At 55.6% G+C, this 19592-nt stretch overlaps 6 protein-coding genes across 6 annotated transcripts; 2 read left to right on the top strand and 4 right to left on the bottom strand.

The window, feature by feature from the left end:
* Nucleotides 1-223: 223 nt before the first annotated feature.
* Nucleotides 224-1416, bottom strand: J3D65DRAFT_633852 (uncharacterized protein). Its single transcript, XM_066801168.1, has 5 exons — nt 1073-1416; nt 995-1020; nt 766-940; nt 481-619; nt 224-429 (listed from the first exon to the last, which is right to left on the bottom strand). Exons 1-5 carry the CDS (start codon nt 1229-1231, stop codon nt 317-319), a joined length of 612 nt encoding a protein of 203 aa, XP_066652342.1. The 5' UTR covers nt 1232-1416; the 3' UTR covers nt 224-316.
* A 1340-nt stretch (nt 1417-2756) lies between these two features.
* Nucleotides 2757-5726, bottom strand: J3D65DRAFT_633856 (uncharacterized protein). Its single transcript, XM_066801169.1, has 2 exons — nt 3237-5726; nt 2757-3176 (listed from the first exon to the last, which is right to left on the bottom strand). The coding sequence occupies exons 1-2, from the start codon at nt 5561-5563 to the stop codon at nt 3005-3007; spliced, it is 2499 nt and encodes an 832-aa protein (XP_066652343.1). The 5' UTR covers nt 5564-5726; the 3' UTR covers nt 2757-3004.
* A 136-nt stretch (nt 5727-5862) lies between these two features.
* On the top strand, nt 5863-6640 carry J3D65DRAFT_670206 (mitochondrial 37S ribosomal protein bS18m; the record flags this gene model as incomplete). The annotated part of the gene is made up of 3 exons (XM_066803272.1): nt 5863-5974; nt 6036-6379; nt 6443-6640. 3 exons carry the CDS (start codon nt 5863-5865, stop codon nt 6638-6640), a joined length of 654 nt encoding a protein of 217 aa, XP_066652344.1.
* A 537-nt stretch (nt 6641-7177) lies between these two features.
* On the bottom strand, nt 7178-7817 carry J3D65DRAFT_670207 (uncharacterized protein; the record flags this gene model as incomplete). The annotated part of the gene is made up of 2 exons (XM_066803273.1): nt 7178-7636; nt 7716-7817. 2 exons carry the CDS (start codon nt 7815-7817, stop codon nt 7178-7180), a joined length of 561 nt encoding a protein of 186 aa, XP_066652345.1.
* Nucleotides 7818-12770: 4953 nt separating this feature from the next.
* J3D65DRAFT_62105 (triose-phosphate transporter family-domain-containing protein) lies at nt 12771-14677 on the bottom strand. The gene is made up of 6 exons (XM_066799914.1): nt 14419-14677; nt 14293-14360; nt 14215-14220; nt 13941-14158; nt 13478-13885; nt 12771-13419 (listed from the first exon to the last, which is right to left on the bottom strand). The coding sequence occupies exons 1-6, from the start codon at nt 14553-14555 to the stop codon at nt 13021-13023; spliced, it is 1236 nt and encodes a 411-aa protein (XP_066652346.1). The 5' UTR covers nt 14556-14677; the 3' UTR covers nt 12771-13020.
* A 1111-nt stretch (nt 14678-15788) lies between these two features.
* J3D65DRAFT_61958 (UDP-galactopyranose mutase) lies at nt 15789-18223 on the top strand. Its single transcript, XM_066799768.1, has 5 exons — nt 15789-16233; nt 16308-16377; nt 16437-16517; nt 16586-16936; nt 16990-18223. The coding sequence occupies exons 1-5, from the start codon at nt 16136-16138 to the stop codon at nt 17995-17997; spliced, it is 1608 nt and encodes a 535-aa protein (XP_066652347.1). The 5' UTR covers nt 15789-16135; the 3' UTR covers nt 17998-18223.
* Nucleotides 18224-19592: the final 1369 nt, after the last annotated feature.

Genomic DNA, 19592 nt, shown 5'->3' on the forward strand with positions numbered 1-19592 from the left:
TATCGATCAACCGCTAGCGTCGCAGCGTTGACCTTTGCCTTTGTTCCGCTCCCTCTTTCATCAACTCTTTGGCTTTCACAACTCCTCTTCAATGATGAATTCAACCATCTTACTCGGTGAATGGACGCGCGAAAGCCATCCCCACAATCATGACAAGATGTCTCTCTGGCCGGGCTGCCGCTACTAATGACAAAGGCCATTTTTCTAAAGCGATAAATGGATTTCCCTCTTGAATATTCGATTTCTACCTTTTACTAATTCTACGATCCAGCTTCTGCGCCCACCCTTGCATGACCTTTCAATGTTCAGGGTTTGCTCAGCAAGTATCCAACATGCCTTGAAGAGCCGTCTTCTCAGCAGAAGTGATGGTAAGGCTATACACCGACTTTACCTTGATCCAAGCGCTAGCATATGTGCAATAAAACGACGCTTTATACGTCAGTCTTGCATACACGTCCAATGACAGTAAGTCAAACTCACCAAGCGGGGGCTTCCACTCATCAGGGCTACGGTCGCCCTTGGACTGGTTGACGTTGTCCGTCACAGCCCAGAGTTGCGGGTTGTCCAAATCGTTCGCAAAGGCCTGGCGCTGGCTTGCACTCCATGAGGACGCACCGGACTATTTCTCAAATCAGTCTCTCGGAGCTGCACAGCCGCCCGTAGCCAAGACCGGAATCTTCCATTTTGAGGAGATGACTCGAGGGACCGCTCGATCAGTCGACAGCCGTGCCATGAGGATTGAAAAAGAAAATAATTTCAGCGTACCTGCCAAGCATTCGAGAGCGGCACCATATGGTCGATGTCGACATCCGAAGCAGCAGTCCACGTAGCACCGTCGTACGGGCTCACCCAAGTACCACTGGTCGCTGCACAGGCGCTGCTCGTCGCGACGTTCGTACCATCACGCTGGAGGACAGTCTCGCGAGTATTGCAAGAGCCGCTGCAGAGGTCAATTATCTAGCATCCAATATCGAGGTGGTGGTCGACGACAAACCTGATGGTGATCCAGTGGTTGAATTCCTGGTCTTTCTTTCAGCTCAAAGTCAATTTGCGGATTCTCATTAGTTCTTACATCGCGGCTGTAACCAGACGAAGATCCTCGCGCAGCCACGGTCAATCCCGACAGCTCGCTCCTGGCCGTCGACGCCGAGGGAATACCAGGAGGAGTAGGCAAGGCCGCCACAAGAATGGGAGACAGCAGCGCGCTGCTCAACGCCAAAAGAACGTGCATGGCTGTCGAACGGATCCTGTATCGAAGCGAGTGCTGGTATGGTTCTGGACGAGCATCCGCACCGTGGGTCTGCGGCCGCAGCCCAGTTTATATGCGCGCGACTCGACGGACTCTTTTTCTTGATTACAGGCGACCTCCGAGAGCTCTGTCGGACGAGACGAGATACCTGGGGCGTTTGAGCGGTACGGGTAGTTAGCTTCGCATTCCCCGTTGTTGTTGTCCGTCCCGGGGTGGGAGTACGAGCGAAGACGGATTGGGAAGGTGGTTCAAGCGGCTAGGCCCACTACTGTCCAAGCAATGGAGCTAACTGAGCCCTACATATTCGGCCTGTTATTGAACTACAGACGTTGCATTTGACCAGAAAAAGAAGAAAAGCAAACCCAGACGATTGGGTAGGCAGATAATGGGAAGAGGCAAGGCGTTCCGCACCACCACTACCACGGTCAACACCACGCGTGCAAGCCAAACCTGCACAACCAATTCAAACGCACGCACGACCAGCGAACGAACCTATCAATTCCTCCGCCCACGCACCTCTCACCCGCCCTCCCATTCGCCGCACCGCTCCCTCGCGCGTCGAGATACGGTCTTGGCGTCGCCGAAGCAAAAGTCTTGGCCCTCGCTAGCCCAGCCAGTGGCCACTCGCTCCACAACGTGCCAGAGGAACGGGCCGGCGCTGTTTACCGCATCCGGCAGTGCGTCAAGGAAAGCTGCTGCGGACGCCCCATGCACGAGCGGAGCGGGAAAGGGGACGGGGACGGGGTTGCTGGTATGCTTATCTGTGAAGCTTAGCAAATATGGAGAGGGTGGCCGGCTTTCTCCACTGTCACTTGCACTGTTTGGATGGAGGTGATGGAGTGGAATGGTGGGGATACGTGGGGTTAGAGGTGTTTGTTGTGCTCTGCTGTCCGTCTGTTTTGCTTGTAGATGTTGTTGCTCAAGGGTCTATGAGGAGCTAAAGTTGGCTACCTATAACTCTGCTAGAGCCTTGAAGGTCTGGCCGTCCCAGACCTCCTCACTCGGAGACCCCTTGGTAGAACAAGAAGGCCCAAGATGAAGACGACAGCAGCACTTGAAATTGACAGCGCAACGCATCACCAGCGGAAGACCAACACACACTCCCAACCCCTCATCCTCACGGTCCCACTCAAGGCGAGTTTCCGCAACGAAAAAGGCAGTACTCGGACAGAGCACCATGCCGAAAAAAAAGTTTCCAAAGATTCCAAGCCGATCCAGGGGACCAGCGAGAGCGGTCATATGGTTGTAGTTTTCAACCGGCAAAAACGCAATCTCGGACGAGTCCTCACTGATGTGCGTAAAGCCCTTGCACCGGGATGGAGAGGAAAAAGGAGAAGAGGAAGCAGCGGGAGGATATGGTTTATATACATGCTTGGTTAGATGGCTTGGGGTACGCGTGAGGCGAAGGCGCAGGCAGCGGCAAAGCATGCGCGTGGTGCATGCGTGAGTCACTGTCTACTGGGGAAGGCTATGGGGTGTGAGGTGTCAGAGCCTGCTGGTGCCTACCGGAGCCCTTTCAATGAAATTCATGTCTATACAGATGGAATCAGTCATTCACTCCCATTGAAGGCATCATGCGTCCAGCGATCGTAAATCTATGGTATTTTACAAGGCTTTTAACAGTGAATGTCCATCAATGATCCGTTCTCCACGACTGTTCATGCATACATGAGTCATCCATCTTTTCCCCTTACACAACTACCTCTGCCTAGTCAAAGATATTAAACGCTGGCTGTCAGTTAGGACACTGACCCATCAAGGCTCCAGCTTCCTGTCAATGTTGAAGAGGAAGCGACCGTTAGGCAGTAGTTTGCCCTTGACCTCGTCCGTCAGCGCCTCCCACTCTTCCGTGTGCTCCTTTTGCAGGTGCGCGGCTACGTTGCGTTGCTCCGTCACTGGCTTCGCTGCGTTGAACAACTTGCCGAGTCTACAGTCCAGGCAATTAGTACCACAATCTGCCGGCGCTAGGGTGGAGGCTTTGACTTACAGATAGGGAGATGGCTTGATGCCAAAGTCGCGTGCGCTGCGCTTCAGCGTGTCGAGAGCCTCTTCGATCAATTCGAGGCCGGCCAAGGCGTCAAGGTACGCTCCCAACAGGTCCTCGGTGACTTCAATGTTCATATTGACGATGCGTTCCCACAGGGCCTTGGTCTTTTCTGCGCCAGATGTTTGCATGAATTTTGCGATAGAAAACGCGACGATGATGCTGGTGTAGTTTGGACCTTCGGTGGAATTGATGATGTCGAGCCAATGACGCCACGCGCGCGCCGGCTCAAATCGCGACACATATGCAATCATCAGCGCATTGTGTAGCCGTGTGTCTGGATCAATAGAGGCATCGAGCTTGAGCAGGTTGTGAATGGCCGAGAGAGGCTCCTCGTCCTCGCTCTGGGTTGCTCCCATGAGGGCAGCAATGTACGTGTCCACAGTCGGTTGTACTTCTGCACGCACATCTTCGCGCATTTGCTGGAAGATATGGGCGGATATGTCGGCGCGTCCACGTCGGAAGAATTCCTTCATGATGTCGGTACGAGTGTCGCGCAGGCACTCCTCGGAGAACATGCCCCGCAGGAGAACATAAATGTCCCAGGCTACGGCCGTCGAAGTCTGAGGAAGAAAGACGAAGGAGACGAGAAAGTCGAAAACTTTGCGGCGCTCGTCCGTAGGAGCCTGGGCCGCATGTGTTTTGAGCAGATCAATGACCTCGTGAAGCTCGTTCCGCTTCATGTGGAGCTTGGCCAGGGCCAGTACCGTATCCATCTCAAAGATGGCCTCCCGGTCGTTGAGGTCGTCAACGTAGTACATGACGGCGTCAAAGTCGTAGTCGTGAGCAATCAAGGCCCGCACCATCTTGTTGGCTGCTCTAATATCCTCCTGTTTAAGTGACTCTTCGCCCACCAAGTTCTTGTACGCTGCTCGAGCGCCCTCGATGTCGCCTTGGGCGAGGCGAGATTCGACCTGCAGACTGTACGTGGTGGCGTTCGGCATGATGCCCCGTTTCTGGCCAAGGAGTACATATCTCTCCGCCGAGTACGCATCCTGTCGAGATGCGCAAAATTCCAGCAACATGTTGATCGTCTCGACGTCGGGCTTAGCTCTCCACCCATCCGCGCTCTTTTGACGGGCCATGATCTGCATCATGCGGTCGACTTCCTCAACTCCTTTGCCGTTTCCAGCCGCCCAGAGTAGTACAGCATCCCAAATTGCTTTGCCGTCTGTTTGGAGATGAATGGGCTGTTCATTTGTTGGCTTCTTATAGCTCAATTCAAGCTTCTCAAGTGTTAGGCGAACGAGTCTCCGCCCATAGGACCCAAACTCTTTAGCAAGACAACACCTGACAACTTCTGGGAACAGTGTGGCCGGGATGACCTGCAGACCCGACTTTTTCGAGGCAATGTCTAGCCATTTTTCCATTTCTTCGGGACTTCTTTTTCTTGCGTAAAAGTAGGCCAAGACATACTCAAGTGGTTCCCTCTCATCTTGGATGGCCCCTGGGAGCTCCTTTACCAATTGATAGGTCCTGAGCAGCTCTGTTTCGTTACCAGCATCTGCAAAGTGTCGCATGACATCGTGTAGAATCAATGGAGATCCGCTCCAATACTTGGGATCAAAACTTTGACTTGTCCTCGGGTCTTTGGCCGCACACTCGCCGACCAAGTAATCCCGCACCAAGGTGGCATGGCCGTTTTGAAGTTGGACGTGCAAGAAAAATTCGTGGGCAGTGGCAGCCCTGCGCTTTGATTCTGGATCCTCGGTAGCCTGACTCTTTATTTGCTCAAATATCAACTCGGCGAGTTGTACGTAAGATTGGGAATTGATGCACGCTGGGTTCCTGACAACGCACAATGCCTTGACCAAATGCTCCCCTGATATCGCTGCGTCTTCAGCCGGCCTAGACCCCTCTTGCGCGCGTTGTTTCTCCCAAATCTTGATCATGTATCGCAAGGTGTCGAGAGCGTGTCTAGCTTCCACGTCGGACAAGGGTTGCGAACGCTCAAATCTGGCCGTGAAGAACTTTCTCCATGCGAGCTCTATTTCGGAAAAGTGTGGAGGTCGGGCTTGGTCCTTGATTGCATCGCTGAGACTGCGCATCAGCGCGAGCGCAGCCACATCGGCAGGTTGTTGCTTGACGTTCAGGAATCGTCCAGGAAAGCCAAAAACGGTGCGCCGCTGGTGACGGCCTTCGAGCGGCAGCTTTTGACGCTGACACTGTTGGAGACTTTGTTCAATGCGGCAGTATAGGCATTTGCGGTGGAGTGCCAGGTTGCTGGAAACGAGTCGGCGGAGCACCGGCCTGGCGAGAGGTGTGGGCATGGCGACGAGGAAGGCAGCTCAGGATTGAGGCTTTGGAGCCAACAGATGTTTGAATTAGAGACGATCGTGAGGCGCCATCATTGATTGTCGTGCGGAGCTTGGGGTTCAAGGCGGAGTGGGAGCTCAATGGTGGTCTGTGTCGCGGAGGTGCGGCGCGGAGAAGATGGTGGACGTGCTGGGTGTGCTCGTCGCGTCCGCAAAGCAAAACTGCCAAGGCGGTGAATCGTATTCCAACTGCTGCGCACCCAGCACCACCTGGTTCCCGACTCCGTCACGACCACCGCCAACCAATCGTCGCCATGTCTCTCTCAAGAGCTACCTTCAGGCCGCTGGCCAACCTCTCTACGGCACCAGTGCGCGCATTCTCCACAACCCGCGTTGCACACCAGTCCGTCAACCCCCCAAACTCGGGTAGGACTACAAATCGCTTGGGAAGAAGTGGGTAGGAATTGAATGGCTGATTTATCTCTAGGACTATTCCCCCCGCGCAACCAACCGACTGGACTAGACAGCGAATCGCGTGACCGTTCGACTCGCTCTAGACCCGCCGGATTCCCAGACCAGAACGCTCCCCAGACGGACAGGCGTTGGACGTTGGCTCAGGAATTGCTCAATGGAGAAAGAGTCGAGATGGACGTTGAACATAGAAGCAAGTCAAACTTCATGACTCGGCTAGGCAAATGGAAAGTGGGCGACATCTATGCGCCGCACGACTTGACGGGCGTGGAAACTGCAAAGTGGAGGAAACGCGGTGTTGCTACTCCCACGTCGGATGCCTTTGATACTCTGGCACTGGACCCACTGAAAGAGTACAAGGTAAGCTCAACACGGTATCAGCCAACTGTTAGCTGTGCTAACACATGGGCGTCTTTCCCTCAGAACTTCTCCATCTTGTCCAACTACACGTCGGAATACGGCCGCATCAAGCACCGCAGGGTGACCGGCTTGAGACCAAAGAATCAGCGAAAGCTCGCCAAGGCCATCCGCAGATCAATAGGCCTTGGGATCATGCCAAGTGTTCACGCCCACCCCGAGTCCATCTGGAACACTTCCAAGATTGCCTTCGACAGATTTTAGTAAATTTTTGGCAAAGAATCGATACAGTATCTCCCAAAAGCGCTGCGTCGGAAGACTTTACGGGTCTATGGGACGAAGCCATGTACCGTCTCGTCCGAGATTTGACGGGGCCAAACTCTGGGGACGAGTGGAGCATGGCTGCAGGCGTCAAATGCCTGTAACCCAGCGGGCTTGGGAAAGGCTCGGCGGCGTAAAAAGGCATTCATGAAATTAACGCAGATGCTTTCTGCTTTTCAAACACTGGGAAGTCGAGGTCATGAGTAGAAACGTGAGGAGAGACGATCGTGAAGCGAATTCTCGCCGCCAAGTTTTGCAAACACGGCAACCCTTCGGTTCCAAAAATCGATTCATGCCCAATTCATTGTAAGCTGTCGGAAAAATCCTACCAATCGGATTCTGTCCAATGACAATCACAGCTTCTGGAAAACACCGTCCGCGAGACCTCATTCAGTCATTGGCAACAACAGAAAATAGATGAGACCCGACACTACAGTCAAGCAAAACCTCGCAAGCAGACACGAAATGAAACTCAGACATCTATGGCGGTCCTCCCTTTCTCACTCCGCCTGACCCCGGCGCATTGTTATCTGGAGGTGGAGGCTTCTTCTCATCACAGCTTTTCGGGCAATAGCACAGCTTCTCCTTGGAGCGTAGCAGCTGTCCCTTGATTTTGCAGCCGTTTTCATCTTCACCGCAAGGGGCTAAGGCCGCACAAGCAGCATCATCCTTGGCCTGTTCAGAAAAACTCATCAGCCCAAAGGTACCCAGGGTAATCGCCATCACGATTGCCTTGCCAAAAGACCGTCCGAGGTTAGGGGAAGGAATGGTTTCAGGGAGACGCACATGGCAGCCGCAGCGATCTGTTCCAGCCCAATTACACGTTCCGCTGAGGTACTTGACATAGTCCGGGATGTCATCCTTGTTGTATTCGTTGGTTACGCCTTCATATTCTTTCGGGTCATGGCAACGCTTGTCGCATGAGGCGTCGTCGGTGCACTAGCGGGGCAGACACCATGTCTTGCTATCAGTCATTCTGACCAAAAGAGGAAGACAAGATTCTGTGAGGCGTGCTTACCTTTCCGAACAACAGAAACGCGCTGTCTTTGAATTCGTCGGCGCGCGTCAACGAGGCCAGGATGCAGCAAACGAAGAGGAAGATCAAGACGGCTTTTGCCATAACGATGGAACTTGCCTAGGAGATGTAAAGGAGTGGAAAGGAAAGAAAAGAATGAGTCTCCTTTGGGTGTGTATAGTGGATGCACCCATACATTGTATGATCGTAAAGAGGAGAGAGAGGTCCCAACTCTTATATATCACTGACTCCTATTCACAGCTACCTCTTCTCCTTGCGCTTTCGAATCAAACGCCACCAATTCCCTTCGTAGAACCTAGAGTGGGTTCATCCAAAGGTTCAACCAAGGGCTCATCCAAGCACAGCAAAGCTTCAGCATACAATAACACTCCAATCAGCTTCACCGCTGCGCAGAAAAGACCCTACTCGCCTTGATCGATTACCCTATTGAGTAGTAGCAAGCGCACTCTCCGCGGTAACAATATCTATAGTGAACTATGTGTTTTAGTGCGGTCAGGAACAAAACTTTCCTCAGTTGTCCATTGGAGCGGCGGAGGGGAAATCTTTCTCCACCATGTCGCGCCATGTCGTCGTCCAAGTTTCCCTGTACGGCCAGTTAGGCACGGAACCTTGTCAGTAAGCTTAGCCGGCGCATCCTTAAACGGGGAAGGGGACCAGATGAAGCTTTCGGGTAGGGCTTTGTAGTTGGTTTCGACTGCGAGCGTTGGTAGCCGGACTGTTCCTGGATTTTCCTACGAACTTAAGCGTCGTCGCGGCTGAGCGTGCTGGAAACATTGCCTAGCTCTTGCCATTCAATAGATTTCACGAACGAAAAGGTTAGCGTTTGGCGGAAGTAGAAGCTTATGACGAGGATGTCACTCGCTGAGCCTTTTCCCCTACTGTTGCATATATGGTTAATTTTTACCTCGCGCAGGTCTTGTCCAGAGGAGAGCTGTTGAAGGGGAAAATTATCACGAGACAGCTTGCCATTTCCAATCGCTGACAACTTGAGGATGAGCCTGCTGATGGGTAAGCATGAATAAAACCTGGGTTTCTGTGGCATGATTGACTCTCAAGAAATGCTGATATATTTTGGTGGGTCTTTCATGAATGCTTCCTAGTCTCCAGAGCTCTTTCGACACGCGATGGAGAAACGTGATTCTTCTCTTCACGACGCCCCACAGCATTGCGACAGAACGAGACACTGGTGAGCAAATGCTGAGATTGCAACCGCAGTCTGTTCTCAGAATAAGCTCTCCAGTGTCTTTACTCTCAGATCGGCAAGACCAAAACTGAAGGAAGGGATGGAAACAGAAGGCTCTGCAATCAGCCAAATCTAGGGGTGCCGCCAGACTTCACACTCAGAACTCTCTCTCCTGCTCGACTTGTTGGACAGGATGTCTTCACATCATTTCGTACCGTTCCATCCATCAACGGCTCCTTCGCGCCAGTCTGTCACAACTCATCAACGACGACAGACTTGCCCCCTCCGTTCCAACCCTCACTCGGACAGCCGCCTCCCCCTTGCCCAACCAACCAAGCCAGCCCTACTCCCCTGCCGGATCACACATGCCGACGACGATGCGCTCGGATATCCTACCTACCCACCAGAAAAAACCCCCCCCCCCCCCCCCCCCCCCCCCTCCCTCCCAACCGAAGACGGACCACGTGCTCTCGCACCATCCTACAGATGTCTTGGGTCACCGCGTCAAAACGCCCGCCACTCGTCATTTTAAGCTTATCACCACTCCACTCCACTCCACTCCACCCCCACCCCACCCAACCGCCCCTTTCAGCCCGTGGCTCTAGCTGACCGTTGCAGCAGACGACCGTTTGTTGGTGCGCCCTCCCCCCACACTGGCTTAGCGGTACACACACACGCACCTGCATCTGTCGTTTGCTGCTGGGGTATGTCCCAACCAGGTGGCGACTGGACGGTGTCTATCTCTGTGCGTTCGACTGCATAGGTACACACATGCATACACACATCCCCCCTGGCACATAGATGTATCTACCCCTTTGGCGGACTGCTTTGCCGACCAGTAGGATCGCCTCTCTCTCTACATGTGCGCCGGCCCCTTGCGTTTCTGCACGCACCACGCATGCACGCACGCACGCTCGCTCGCTCCCCACCACCCACCACCGCACTCTGTCAATCCGTTCACCCCTCCACTCCAACTCCCCACGATCCATCCCGTTGCCAGCCACCCTCCCGCCTGCCTCCTCCTTTGCTTGGCTTGGCCTCGCTTCCCCTTTTGTACCCCCACGCCCATCTGTCTGTCTGCTTTGGCCTGCACGGTCTACTGTGTGTGTCTGTGTGTCTGTGATGTGTATGCAAGGACAACGCCTTCCGTCGCGTCCCTGATTGACGTTTGGCGGCACAGGCGCGTCGCGCGTGTAATCAGCCCAGCCACGAAAATTGACTAATCTTTTTGTTTTTCCCTTTGTTTCTCCCGCTTCCAATGGCGGAGCTTTGATAGCGGACCGTGGGTGGTGACCATGGGAGGTAACTGTGGGTGGTGACTGAGCTTGACTGGTTGACCGACCAAGTGATGGTGGCTGGGAGAGCAGGAGACGTAGACAGGCAGGATAGCCAAGGCAGACAGGCAGACAGGCAGACAGGCAGACAGGCAGACAGGCAGCGCTCCAAAGAGCCAGCCAACTCAGCTCTCCCTCTCCCTCTCTGTCTCGTCCTCCTACCTGGTACAGCGCGCCCACCCATCAACCACCCATCTCACCCAACCCCTCTACCACTCCTCGCGCACCAACAACCGCAGCCCCCGGCGACAGGCAGGCCCACCGCACAGCACGCCCGTCAAGGTCCACCGTAGCAGCAGCAGCAGCGGGCGAGGCGTCACGTTCGTTTCTCTCCTCCCTTCTTCCTTGACCCCTCGTATCCGTGCGCCGCGGTTGTCCACGTAGGTCGTCCATCAACCCATCCATCCATCCATCCTCGCGCTTTAGGTACCTAGGTAGGTAGGTAGCTGGGGCGTGCGTGCGTGCGTGCGTGCGGCGGAACGCTCTCCGCAGTGTGCCTGGCAGCGGAGGGAGCCGGCCCCGCTCCGCTGGATTCCGCCGGCCGGGCGACGCTCGGGGCGGTCGATGGAGGGATGGATTCCGATGGGGGTGGATGTAGGTAGGTAGGTAGGTACCACGTCGCGTTGAGAGAGAGTTGAGGGAAGCTGTTTGGCGGGCGAGCGGGATGAGATGGTGAAATGCCTCATGGCACTGAGACAGCAAAACATCTACATGCCTACTCCTACCTACCCTACATACCTACCTACATGGTACCGAACAGCCGACCCACGAGCCAACCAACCGCCCGTCCGCCCACCCTCAGTCAGGGCGACCAAACATCGTCATGATCTTCCCACCTCAGGCTTACCGACGCGACAGCACGTCCGTCCCCTAACCTAACCGCCTTGACCGGGACCAGCCAGCCGGCCTTTCTGCCGACTCTTTTACACCTTGTTTCCGACTCGCTCAGCCAGTTGGCACGTAAGGTATCCAGCGCAGCGCAGCCCGGCAACCGACAGACAAACCCTCAGACCCTCAGACAGACAGACGAGCGAACAATGATTGATGCGATGCGATTCAAGAGTCGAGATCTGCCTTTGGTTCCGTCCTTACCGGGAGGTCCCTCTCATTTCATATGCATGCATGCGCGCGCGGGCCGGTCCCCGAGGAGCCTGAGAAGATGGGAAGTGATGAGGAAGCAGGGAAAGTTTGGCGGAGGTTTTCTGGCAGAGAGGAAGACTGGATGGGTGGATGGATAGGTTTGATGCGCGCGCTGTGCATGCATGCATGCATCCATCCACCGTACATGCATGCACGCCATGCACGCGGCGCGCGTGTGTGCCTACTCCGATCGCAAACTTCAGGCATTTGTTTAAAAACATACATTCATGTACACACACACACCGGAACCCAACCAGTTGTGCCAACTTGGCTACATCCTACATCTACATGCAAGCGAACTACCATCTTCACCATCTGATCCTAAAGCCAAGGCCGTGCACGCATGCATGCATGCGTGTAATAATACCAATCAACATTCTGCGCTTGACGATCAAAACCTGAGCTGACGCGTCAACCTCCCCCCCCGGTATACTGAACTCTACGTCTGTACCCCGTACTCCACACTCGCCACCGCCGCCGCATGATGCTTCTATTTATTTTCATGTCGCATCAACGTCGTATATGCATGCAGGACGGAGGACCCTGCTTTTCTCTCTCCCCCTGTCTACTAGTCTGCCTGCTTGCCTGCCAGTCAGCCAGTCTAGCTAGCTAGCTGGCTGTGAGGCCAAAAATGGAACAGGTGGCCATCAAAATGAATATCAACCTTCAAGCAGTGCTTATGTAGGAGAAGGTGCAATTTTGATTCGATTCATCGCCTGCTTGATTGCCTACGTGCTTGCCTATTCGTGCTGCTGCTGCTGAAGACATGCATACCTACTTACGTACATACAATCATGCCTACTCAAACCTCCGCCGCAGTTGCTATCGACAGTAACAGTTGACGAATGTAGTAAACTAACCAACGCACCGTAGTCAGTCAAATGACCAAGGAAGGCGAAGAAAATGCATCCGTCCAACGACCACGAGCTCCTCCGACCCCAGAAACAAAATCAAGATGCAAACCGCCCTATCCCATCCCACCCATCGTCCATCCAACGCATCCCGCCATACCAAAACCGACAAACCAAAAAAGTACCCAAACAAGAAGCCAGTATTGAACAAGTTGTGCATATTTCCATTTCCCAGTGTTTTAGGCTGTGATGTGTTGTCTTCTGTGTTGATTGTGATCATTGCATCCCCGGAAGAGGGAGAGAAAAGGGAAAGAGAAAAAAAGTAAAAAAAAAGGGGGGGACGAGAGGTGAACCCGATTCCATACAGTCCTGCTTGCCTGCCAGTACCTCCTTCATACCAGAGTTCCTAGAAAATGACCTCCCTTTCCGAGCCTGCTTCCTTGAAACCTTCTAACAGCCTCCTCCCTTTCTCATACAGTACAACGAGCCGCCGCCCCCTTCTCGAATCCCGCCGTAGAAGTGAAAAAGTTGCTCGGGTGCGCGCGCAGTCTGTTCAAAGCACAGCACTCGCTGCTGCCGCGGCGACATCCCAGACAACTTTTTGTGGGTGTTGGTGGTTTTTGATTAAAAAAGTCCGTCTAAAAATTCATAAGACGCGGGCGTTTCATCTCGTTTTGCCGATTCAGGGTAAGTGAAGCGCGACCGATCGTGCATCGAATCCGTCCTCTAGGTACAAGCCAAAAAGATTTTTGAACAGCTTGAATCCAGCAGGGGCGCGCTTAGGCGCCGTTGGGGTTGGCGGGGAGCGTGCCGGTGCTCTCGCCGAGGAGGGAACCGAGCTTGTTCTTGGCGTACTGGTCATACTCGGGCGCAAAGTGGGGAGCGAGACCGCCGAGGAGGACGAAGACGATGAAGATGGTGAGGCCAAAGACGATGAGCTTGCGAAGAGCGGGGTGGCGGGAGCCGTACTCGGCCCAGGCGCGGCCGCCCTGACCAACGTACTCCTTGAGCTTGTCGGCACCGAGCTTGTAGTAGACGAGACCGCTGAGGGCAATGCTGTAACCAAAGGCCTGGAGGCCGGAGACGGGGTCACGGAAGATGAGCATCGAGGCAAAGACGAGGAGGATGTCCTTGAGGACACCGGACAGGGTGAGGACGAGCGACGAGGTCTTGCCGATCTGCAGAGGGTGTCAGTGGGATTCGGCCGCGATTTTGCCGCGGGGTTTCTTGACGTACCAGGAACACGACCGAGACGTTGAGGAGGAACGCAATAAGAGCGTTGGCCAGGAGCGTAAAAGCACCGACGCCCCAGATGTCAGCCATGGTCATGCGCGGCAGCTCGCTGAACAGGCAGACGACACCGTTCATGATGGCGCAAGCGGGAGCGTAGTAGTAGAGCGAGACGAGCGGGTCCATCTTGAACTCGGAGGAGCTCAGCAGGCGCTGGACCATGACCAGGCGGACGGCCTCGAAAGCAATTCCACCGGCCTGGTAGAGGAAACCGGTCATGTTGAACTTGATTTCACCGAAAGAGGCAATGATGACACCAACGACGATGATGGAAACATTGCCGAGGGTGCGCATGTTGGGGGGCGCGACACCGAGCGACCAGGTGGCCAGGAGAACGGCGACGGGGGTGGTGGCCTGTCTGGCGGTCAGAAACTGGCGCGCTGTCGACAGTGGAGCAGCGAAGACCCACCTTGAGCATCTGGATGAAGGCAACCGAGAGGTACAGGTAGGCCTGGTTACCGCAGATCAAACTCAAACTGAAGAATATGCCAATGGGAACAATGGCGCGGAGATAAACGCGGCCGTTCATCGGCACCTTCTTGCGCGAGTCCAGGACGGTTGTGAAGCGAGCGAGCGACTGGGTCATGATGGTCGCGAACGTCAAGTGCCAGGTGGTCAGGAAAATGGCTGCGAAGGAGGTTAGGCATGTCGTCAATTGCTTGTCGATTCGAAGGAATACGTACGGTACCCTGTAGTGAGAAGGAAAAAAAAAAGTTAGCCATGTGTTGTTTGTTGAGCCGGGGTATCAAGGGAGAGCTTACTGAAGCCGGCAGTGTCGAGAATCCATTTGTTGAAGACGATGACGCTGGAACTCAGCGAGATCCAGGTGCTGCAAAGCGGTCAGCGTACGAGCGGCGCGGTGGCAGCGGGATTCGCAGTCTACTCACGCAATGTAGACGGCGGGGTGGAAGGTGGGCTTGGGCGGTTCGGGCTGGACAGCGTCGGGGTTGACGGTGGGCAGCGTCGCGTTGGCGGCAGCTTCGCGGGGGCTCTCGCCCGAGCTCCTCGACTTTTCGTCGGCCATTGTGGTGTTTGTGGGAGTTGTGGGGGAGAGGGGAGTTGTGAGGAAGAAGAGAAGAAGAGAGGACGGAGGCGCGGGTGCTTCTCGTCTTGTCGTCTGGCGCAGCGGTAGGAGGCGCTTGGACGGGGGACTGGGCCGCGCGGCAAGGGAGGGGAGGAATGGGACACAGAGGTCGAACGAGCGTACGAGAGGGGGTGCGGCGGAGGGCGGTGGTTTAGAGTGGTGGGGTTTGTGGTGGAGGAAGAGAGATGGGATGGGGAAAGGGAGAGGTGGTGAGGTGGTGGCTCCCGTCGTTGGTTATGAGCGAAAAGGCCGGGCAGGGCATGATTGGCTGGGCCGGGCTGGGGCGACTCAGATTGCGCGTAAGCTGTATGGTTGGCTCCCACAGCGGAGGTCATCAAACGGCGAGGGGACCACACAACAGTCCACTCTTTTTTTTTCTCGTCACAGCCAGCCAGCACGGGTGTAACGAGGGCCCAGATTTGCTGTCGGCCTTGCTTTTGGGGGAGGGCGAATTGGACGGGGAGGAGAGGGCACCCGCAGCACAGGCGGCGGAGACGAGGGCGGGCGGCGGACACTCAGCCGGCAGCGGGAACAGCCAGCGCCAGCGCCAGCGCCAGCAACCAGCAGCCAGCCTGCGTGCCGTCCGTCTTACGGTGCGTCGCGGTGCGGTACGGTACGGTACGGGCAATGCAACCTGGCCTCTACGTGTAGTACCTGCAGCGAGGGCAGAGGCAGCGTTTCTTCACCTCTCGACTAAGCTAAGCAGAGCAGCCCTGGCGTCTTATCTCGGTAGCACAGTCGCAACGTCAATCCCTCGCAGGCCCTCGTGGCCCTGGTGCTGAAATAGAATGGCTAGAAATTGCGACGGACCTGAGGGCTGGAGGTGAGGAGGGCATGGTGGGCCCATGACGGCACCAGGACCTTGCAGTTGCGACCATCATTCGGTATCCCGACCACGGCAGGCCAGGCCAGGCCAGGCCAGGCCGACGCACATTGTCCCGCACAGCCAGCCAGTGGACACTTGTCCTGACCCTGCCCAGCTCAACGGCGGACAACTAAGCCAGAGACAAAAGGAAAAACGGGAGGAATCAGTCAGTTGTGGCGCACAGAGGGACGCCGAGCTGACTGCGACCAGCTTCCCGACGGCAGAGTAAGGTAGGCGCCATGTACAGGTGTTGATTGACGTCTCTGCATCATGACTCGGCCAGTCAATCTGCTCGACGTCGATCCCCCTTTTCTCGCTCTGAAACCAAACGGGGGCCACGGCCACGACCACGACCACGACCATTGGAAGCTCACCTCCAACGCACGGCCACGCCGACCAGACCAGAGCAGGCCGGGGGCAGGCATCCTGTCCTGTGCTCCGCTGCGACTGCCCGACTCTGCCCTGCACCACCTGCACCTGCACGCTGGACCTAGACACCTGCTCCTGCTCCTGCCCTGGCCCGAGCTCCTGCTCCCAATTTGGCCGTCCGAAGGATAAACTACCCGTCCCATATTTCGACTCTCCATCACCCTTCACCCTCGCCTCCCCTAAATCCTCGACTCCCCGCCCACAATAAAGTCCTCTCTCCTCCCGCATGCTCACCTTGGCCCGCAACACCCTCAAAAGAGTTCCCAGCTTCCAGGAAATCTTTGATCACGCCTCGTCTGCCTTCACCATGTCCAAGGAAGACATGTACGTCGCCTCATCCATCGCCTGCCTCTCGCTCTCCCTCCCGCTCTCTGCTAACCTCCGCTCTCTCTCTCCAGCTCTGTCGACGTCCTCGTCATTGGCGCCGGTCCTACCGGTCTCGGTGCTGCCAAGCGCCTCAACCACATCGTACGCCGTTCTTCTCGTATCTCCCTCCCGCCGCACCCTCGCTGACCTTTCCTTCGCAGGATGGCCCCTCGTGGCTGATCATCGACTCCAACGAGACTCCTGGTGGTCTTGCCTCGACCGATACGACCCCCGAGGGCTTCGTAAGTCTCCCACATTCCAACCCCGCCAAGTCTGGGGGATCTGCTGCCCATTGTGCTAACCAGTCTAGCTCTACGATGTCGGTGGCCACGTCATCTTCTCCCACTACAAGTACTTTGACGACTGCATCAACGAGGCTCTGCCCAACGACTCGGACTGGTACACCCACCAGCGCATCTCCTATGTCCGCTGCAAGAACCTCTGGGTCCCCTACCCTTTCCAGAACAACATTTCAATGCTTCCCAAGGAGGAGCAGGTCAAGTGCATGGATGGCATGATCGAGGCTGCCCTCGAGGCCCGCGTCTCCAACTCCAAGCCCAAGGACTTTGACGAGTGGATTGTGCGCATGATGGGCACTGGCATTGCCGACCTCTTCATGAGGCCTTATAACTACAAGGTGTGGGCTGTGCCCACCACCAAGGTGCGTCATTGAACTGGACCCCACGCCCAAACCCCCGTACTGACGTTACACAGATGCAATGCGCCTGGCTCGGCGAGCGTGTCGCTGCTCCTGACCTCAAGACCGTCACCAGGAACGTCATCCTCCAAAAGGCTGCTGGCAACTGGGGCCCCAACGCCACCTTCCGCTTCCCTGCCCGCGACGGTACCGGTGGCATCTGGAAGGCTGTTGCCAACACTCTCCCCAAGGAGAAGACGCGCTACGGCCCCAACTCGACCGTCACCAAGGTCGACGCCGACGCCAAGAAGGTCATCCTCAAGGATGGCACCACCGTCCACTACAAGCAGCTCGTCTCGACCATGTCGGTCGACTTCTTGGCCGATGCCATTGGCGACAAGGAGCTTGTCGACCTGACCAAGGGTCTCTACTACTCGACCACCCACGTCGTTGGTGTCGGTATCCGGGGCGAGCGTCCTGAGCGCATTGGTGACAAGTGCTGGCTCTACTTCCCCGAGAGCGACTGCCCCTTCTACCGCGCCACCATCTTCTCCAACTACTCGCCTTACAACCAGCCCCAGGCTTCTGAGAAGCTGCCCACTCTCTACCGCGCCAACGGTGAGAAGACCAGCTCCGACCCCAAGGAGGGCCCCTACTGGTCCATCATGTTGGAGATCTCGCAGTCCGGCATGAAGCCCGTCGACGTCGAGAACCTGCTCAAGGACAGCATCCAGGGTCTCATCAACACCGAGATGCTCAAGCCCGAGGACGAGATTGTCTCGACCTACCACCGCGCCTTTGACCACGGCTACCCCACCCCCAGCCTGGAGCGTGACGGCGTCCTGAAGCAGCTCCTGCCCAAGCTCCAGGCCCGCGACATCTGGTCTCGTGGCCGCTTCGGCTCCTGGAAGTACGAGGTCGGCAACCAGGACCACTCGTTCATGCTGGGTGTCGAGGCTGTCGACAACATTGTCAACGGCCAGGTCGAGCTGACGCTCAACTACCCCGACTTCGTCAACGGCCGCGCCAACACTGAGAAGCGCCTGACCGAGGGCCCCCAGTACTTCAAGACCCTCAAGCAGTAAATGTGATACCCTTTCACTTGTTCAAACTGCGGGGTTTCGAGGCGCTTGGATAAACGGGGAGGCGCAGGTACGCGCCGCTTTTTTCTGGGTGGAGGACATCGGGAGCCACGTCATGGTTTGTGAGCACGAATGATTAGAGAGGGTCTCAGGATATCGACGAGGGATGTTTCAAAGCTTTTTCTTGGGCACTTTCAAACTTTTTTCTTCTCCTTCTGCCCGCTCCTCTTTACTCGGCATGCCGGCTCTTTAGAGGTGAAACCTTTTTTGTACCTTTTCTTCTTTTTCTCTCACCTTCCCCTTTTTGGCAGCATGTTGCATTAGATGAGAGTCTTCTTTTGCAGCGCCATTCAACACAAAAAGATTTTTGACAGCGGCGGCGGAGAAGCCGGCCAGGGTATGCATGGCAGGAAGAGAGAGAGAGCGAGAGAGACGGTTAGAGCGAGCATGGCCTACTAGCCATTCGTAAATCTGCGCACTTGAGTGGTGGCTGGGATGGTTAGAATTTCCCCGAACAAAACATCAACATGACTTAGAAACCGCTGTGTTTTCGTTTTGTGTTTTTCGGGGTGGTTGGTTGACGCGTGGAGCTTAGGTTGTTTTGCCTCCGTCCGTCTCGGCGCGGAGCGAAGCTGAGCTGAGGCTCGCTGCGAGGTACGAAGGTGCGGTATGAGGTACGAGGTACGTACTGCTTGAAACGAAACAAACGGGATTGCCGCGCATGGCATATCGTGTGCATTGGCTTTGTACTTGCATCTGCATACATACTGCAAGGTACCTAGGTAGGCACATGCATATTACAGGACACGACATACTTCTTTCTTCTCTTCTTGCGTTGCGGCTGAATGTGTAGTTGTGACTGCCGACATGTGGGGAGGAGGCTGGGGGGGGGGGAGTGTGCCCTCCCCTGTACTCGGGGAGAGCACCAACAAGATGCGATGATTTGAGTGCGTGATTCTGTCTGTCTGCCTGCCTGTCCGTCTGTCTGCGCCTCGTGGTCCTCAACTGAACAGAACCAGACACTTGGCTTCTCCCTTCTTACCGCAGCAGTCGCCGACGCCCCGTATAGTAATTGTCCTCCAGTGCATATAGCCGAGGTGATGTCGTCATCGACTTTGGGCGCGGATGGTGGGTTGGTTGGTTGGTTGGTTGGTTGGTTGGTTGGCGAATTGGGTTGGTCGGGTTCATGGGCGTTTCTACTTTTAGCCTTTTCTGTTGTTGGTTGTTTACCGTATGTACAGTACAGTACACATGCGACGGCTTTATTGTCAAGGACTGCGTGACTGGGGGGGGCGGCGGTGGCAGTGCTGCATACGTCACCGTTAAGGTGGCCAAGTCGCCTTTTACCACGTATCTTGTGAGAGAGACGGTGGTTAGATGTGGTGGTGGTGGTGGTGGAGGAGGCATTGGAGTTGGTGTTCTCTCCTCTGGAAACAGCCAGACAGACAAGACAGCCTTGCCGCAGCCCAGGCGCGTCCGTCGCGCGTCAAATGGCATTCGATTCGACTCGAGCCGAGCCGCCAGCGTTGCATCGCATCGTCAACGGTCCGTCCGCCTCCTCCTCCTCCTCCGCGCTCCATATTGTACATTACATAGTA

This window comes from Phyllosticta citribraziliensis (genome assembly GCF_038025025.1).
Source record: "Phyllosticta citribraziliensis strain CPC 17464 chromosome Unknown J3D65scaffold_10, whole genome shotgun sequence".
NCBI classification, from domain to species: Eukaryota; Fungi; Ascomycota; class Dothideomycetes; order Botryosphaeriales; family Phyllostictaceae; genus Phyllosticta; species Phyllosticta citribraziliensis.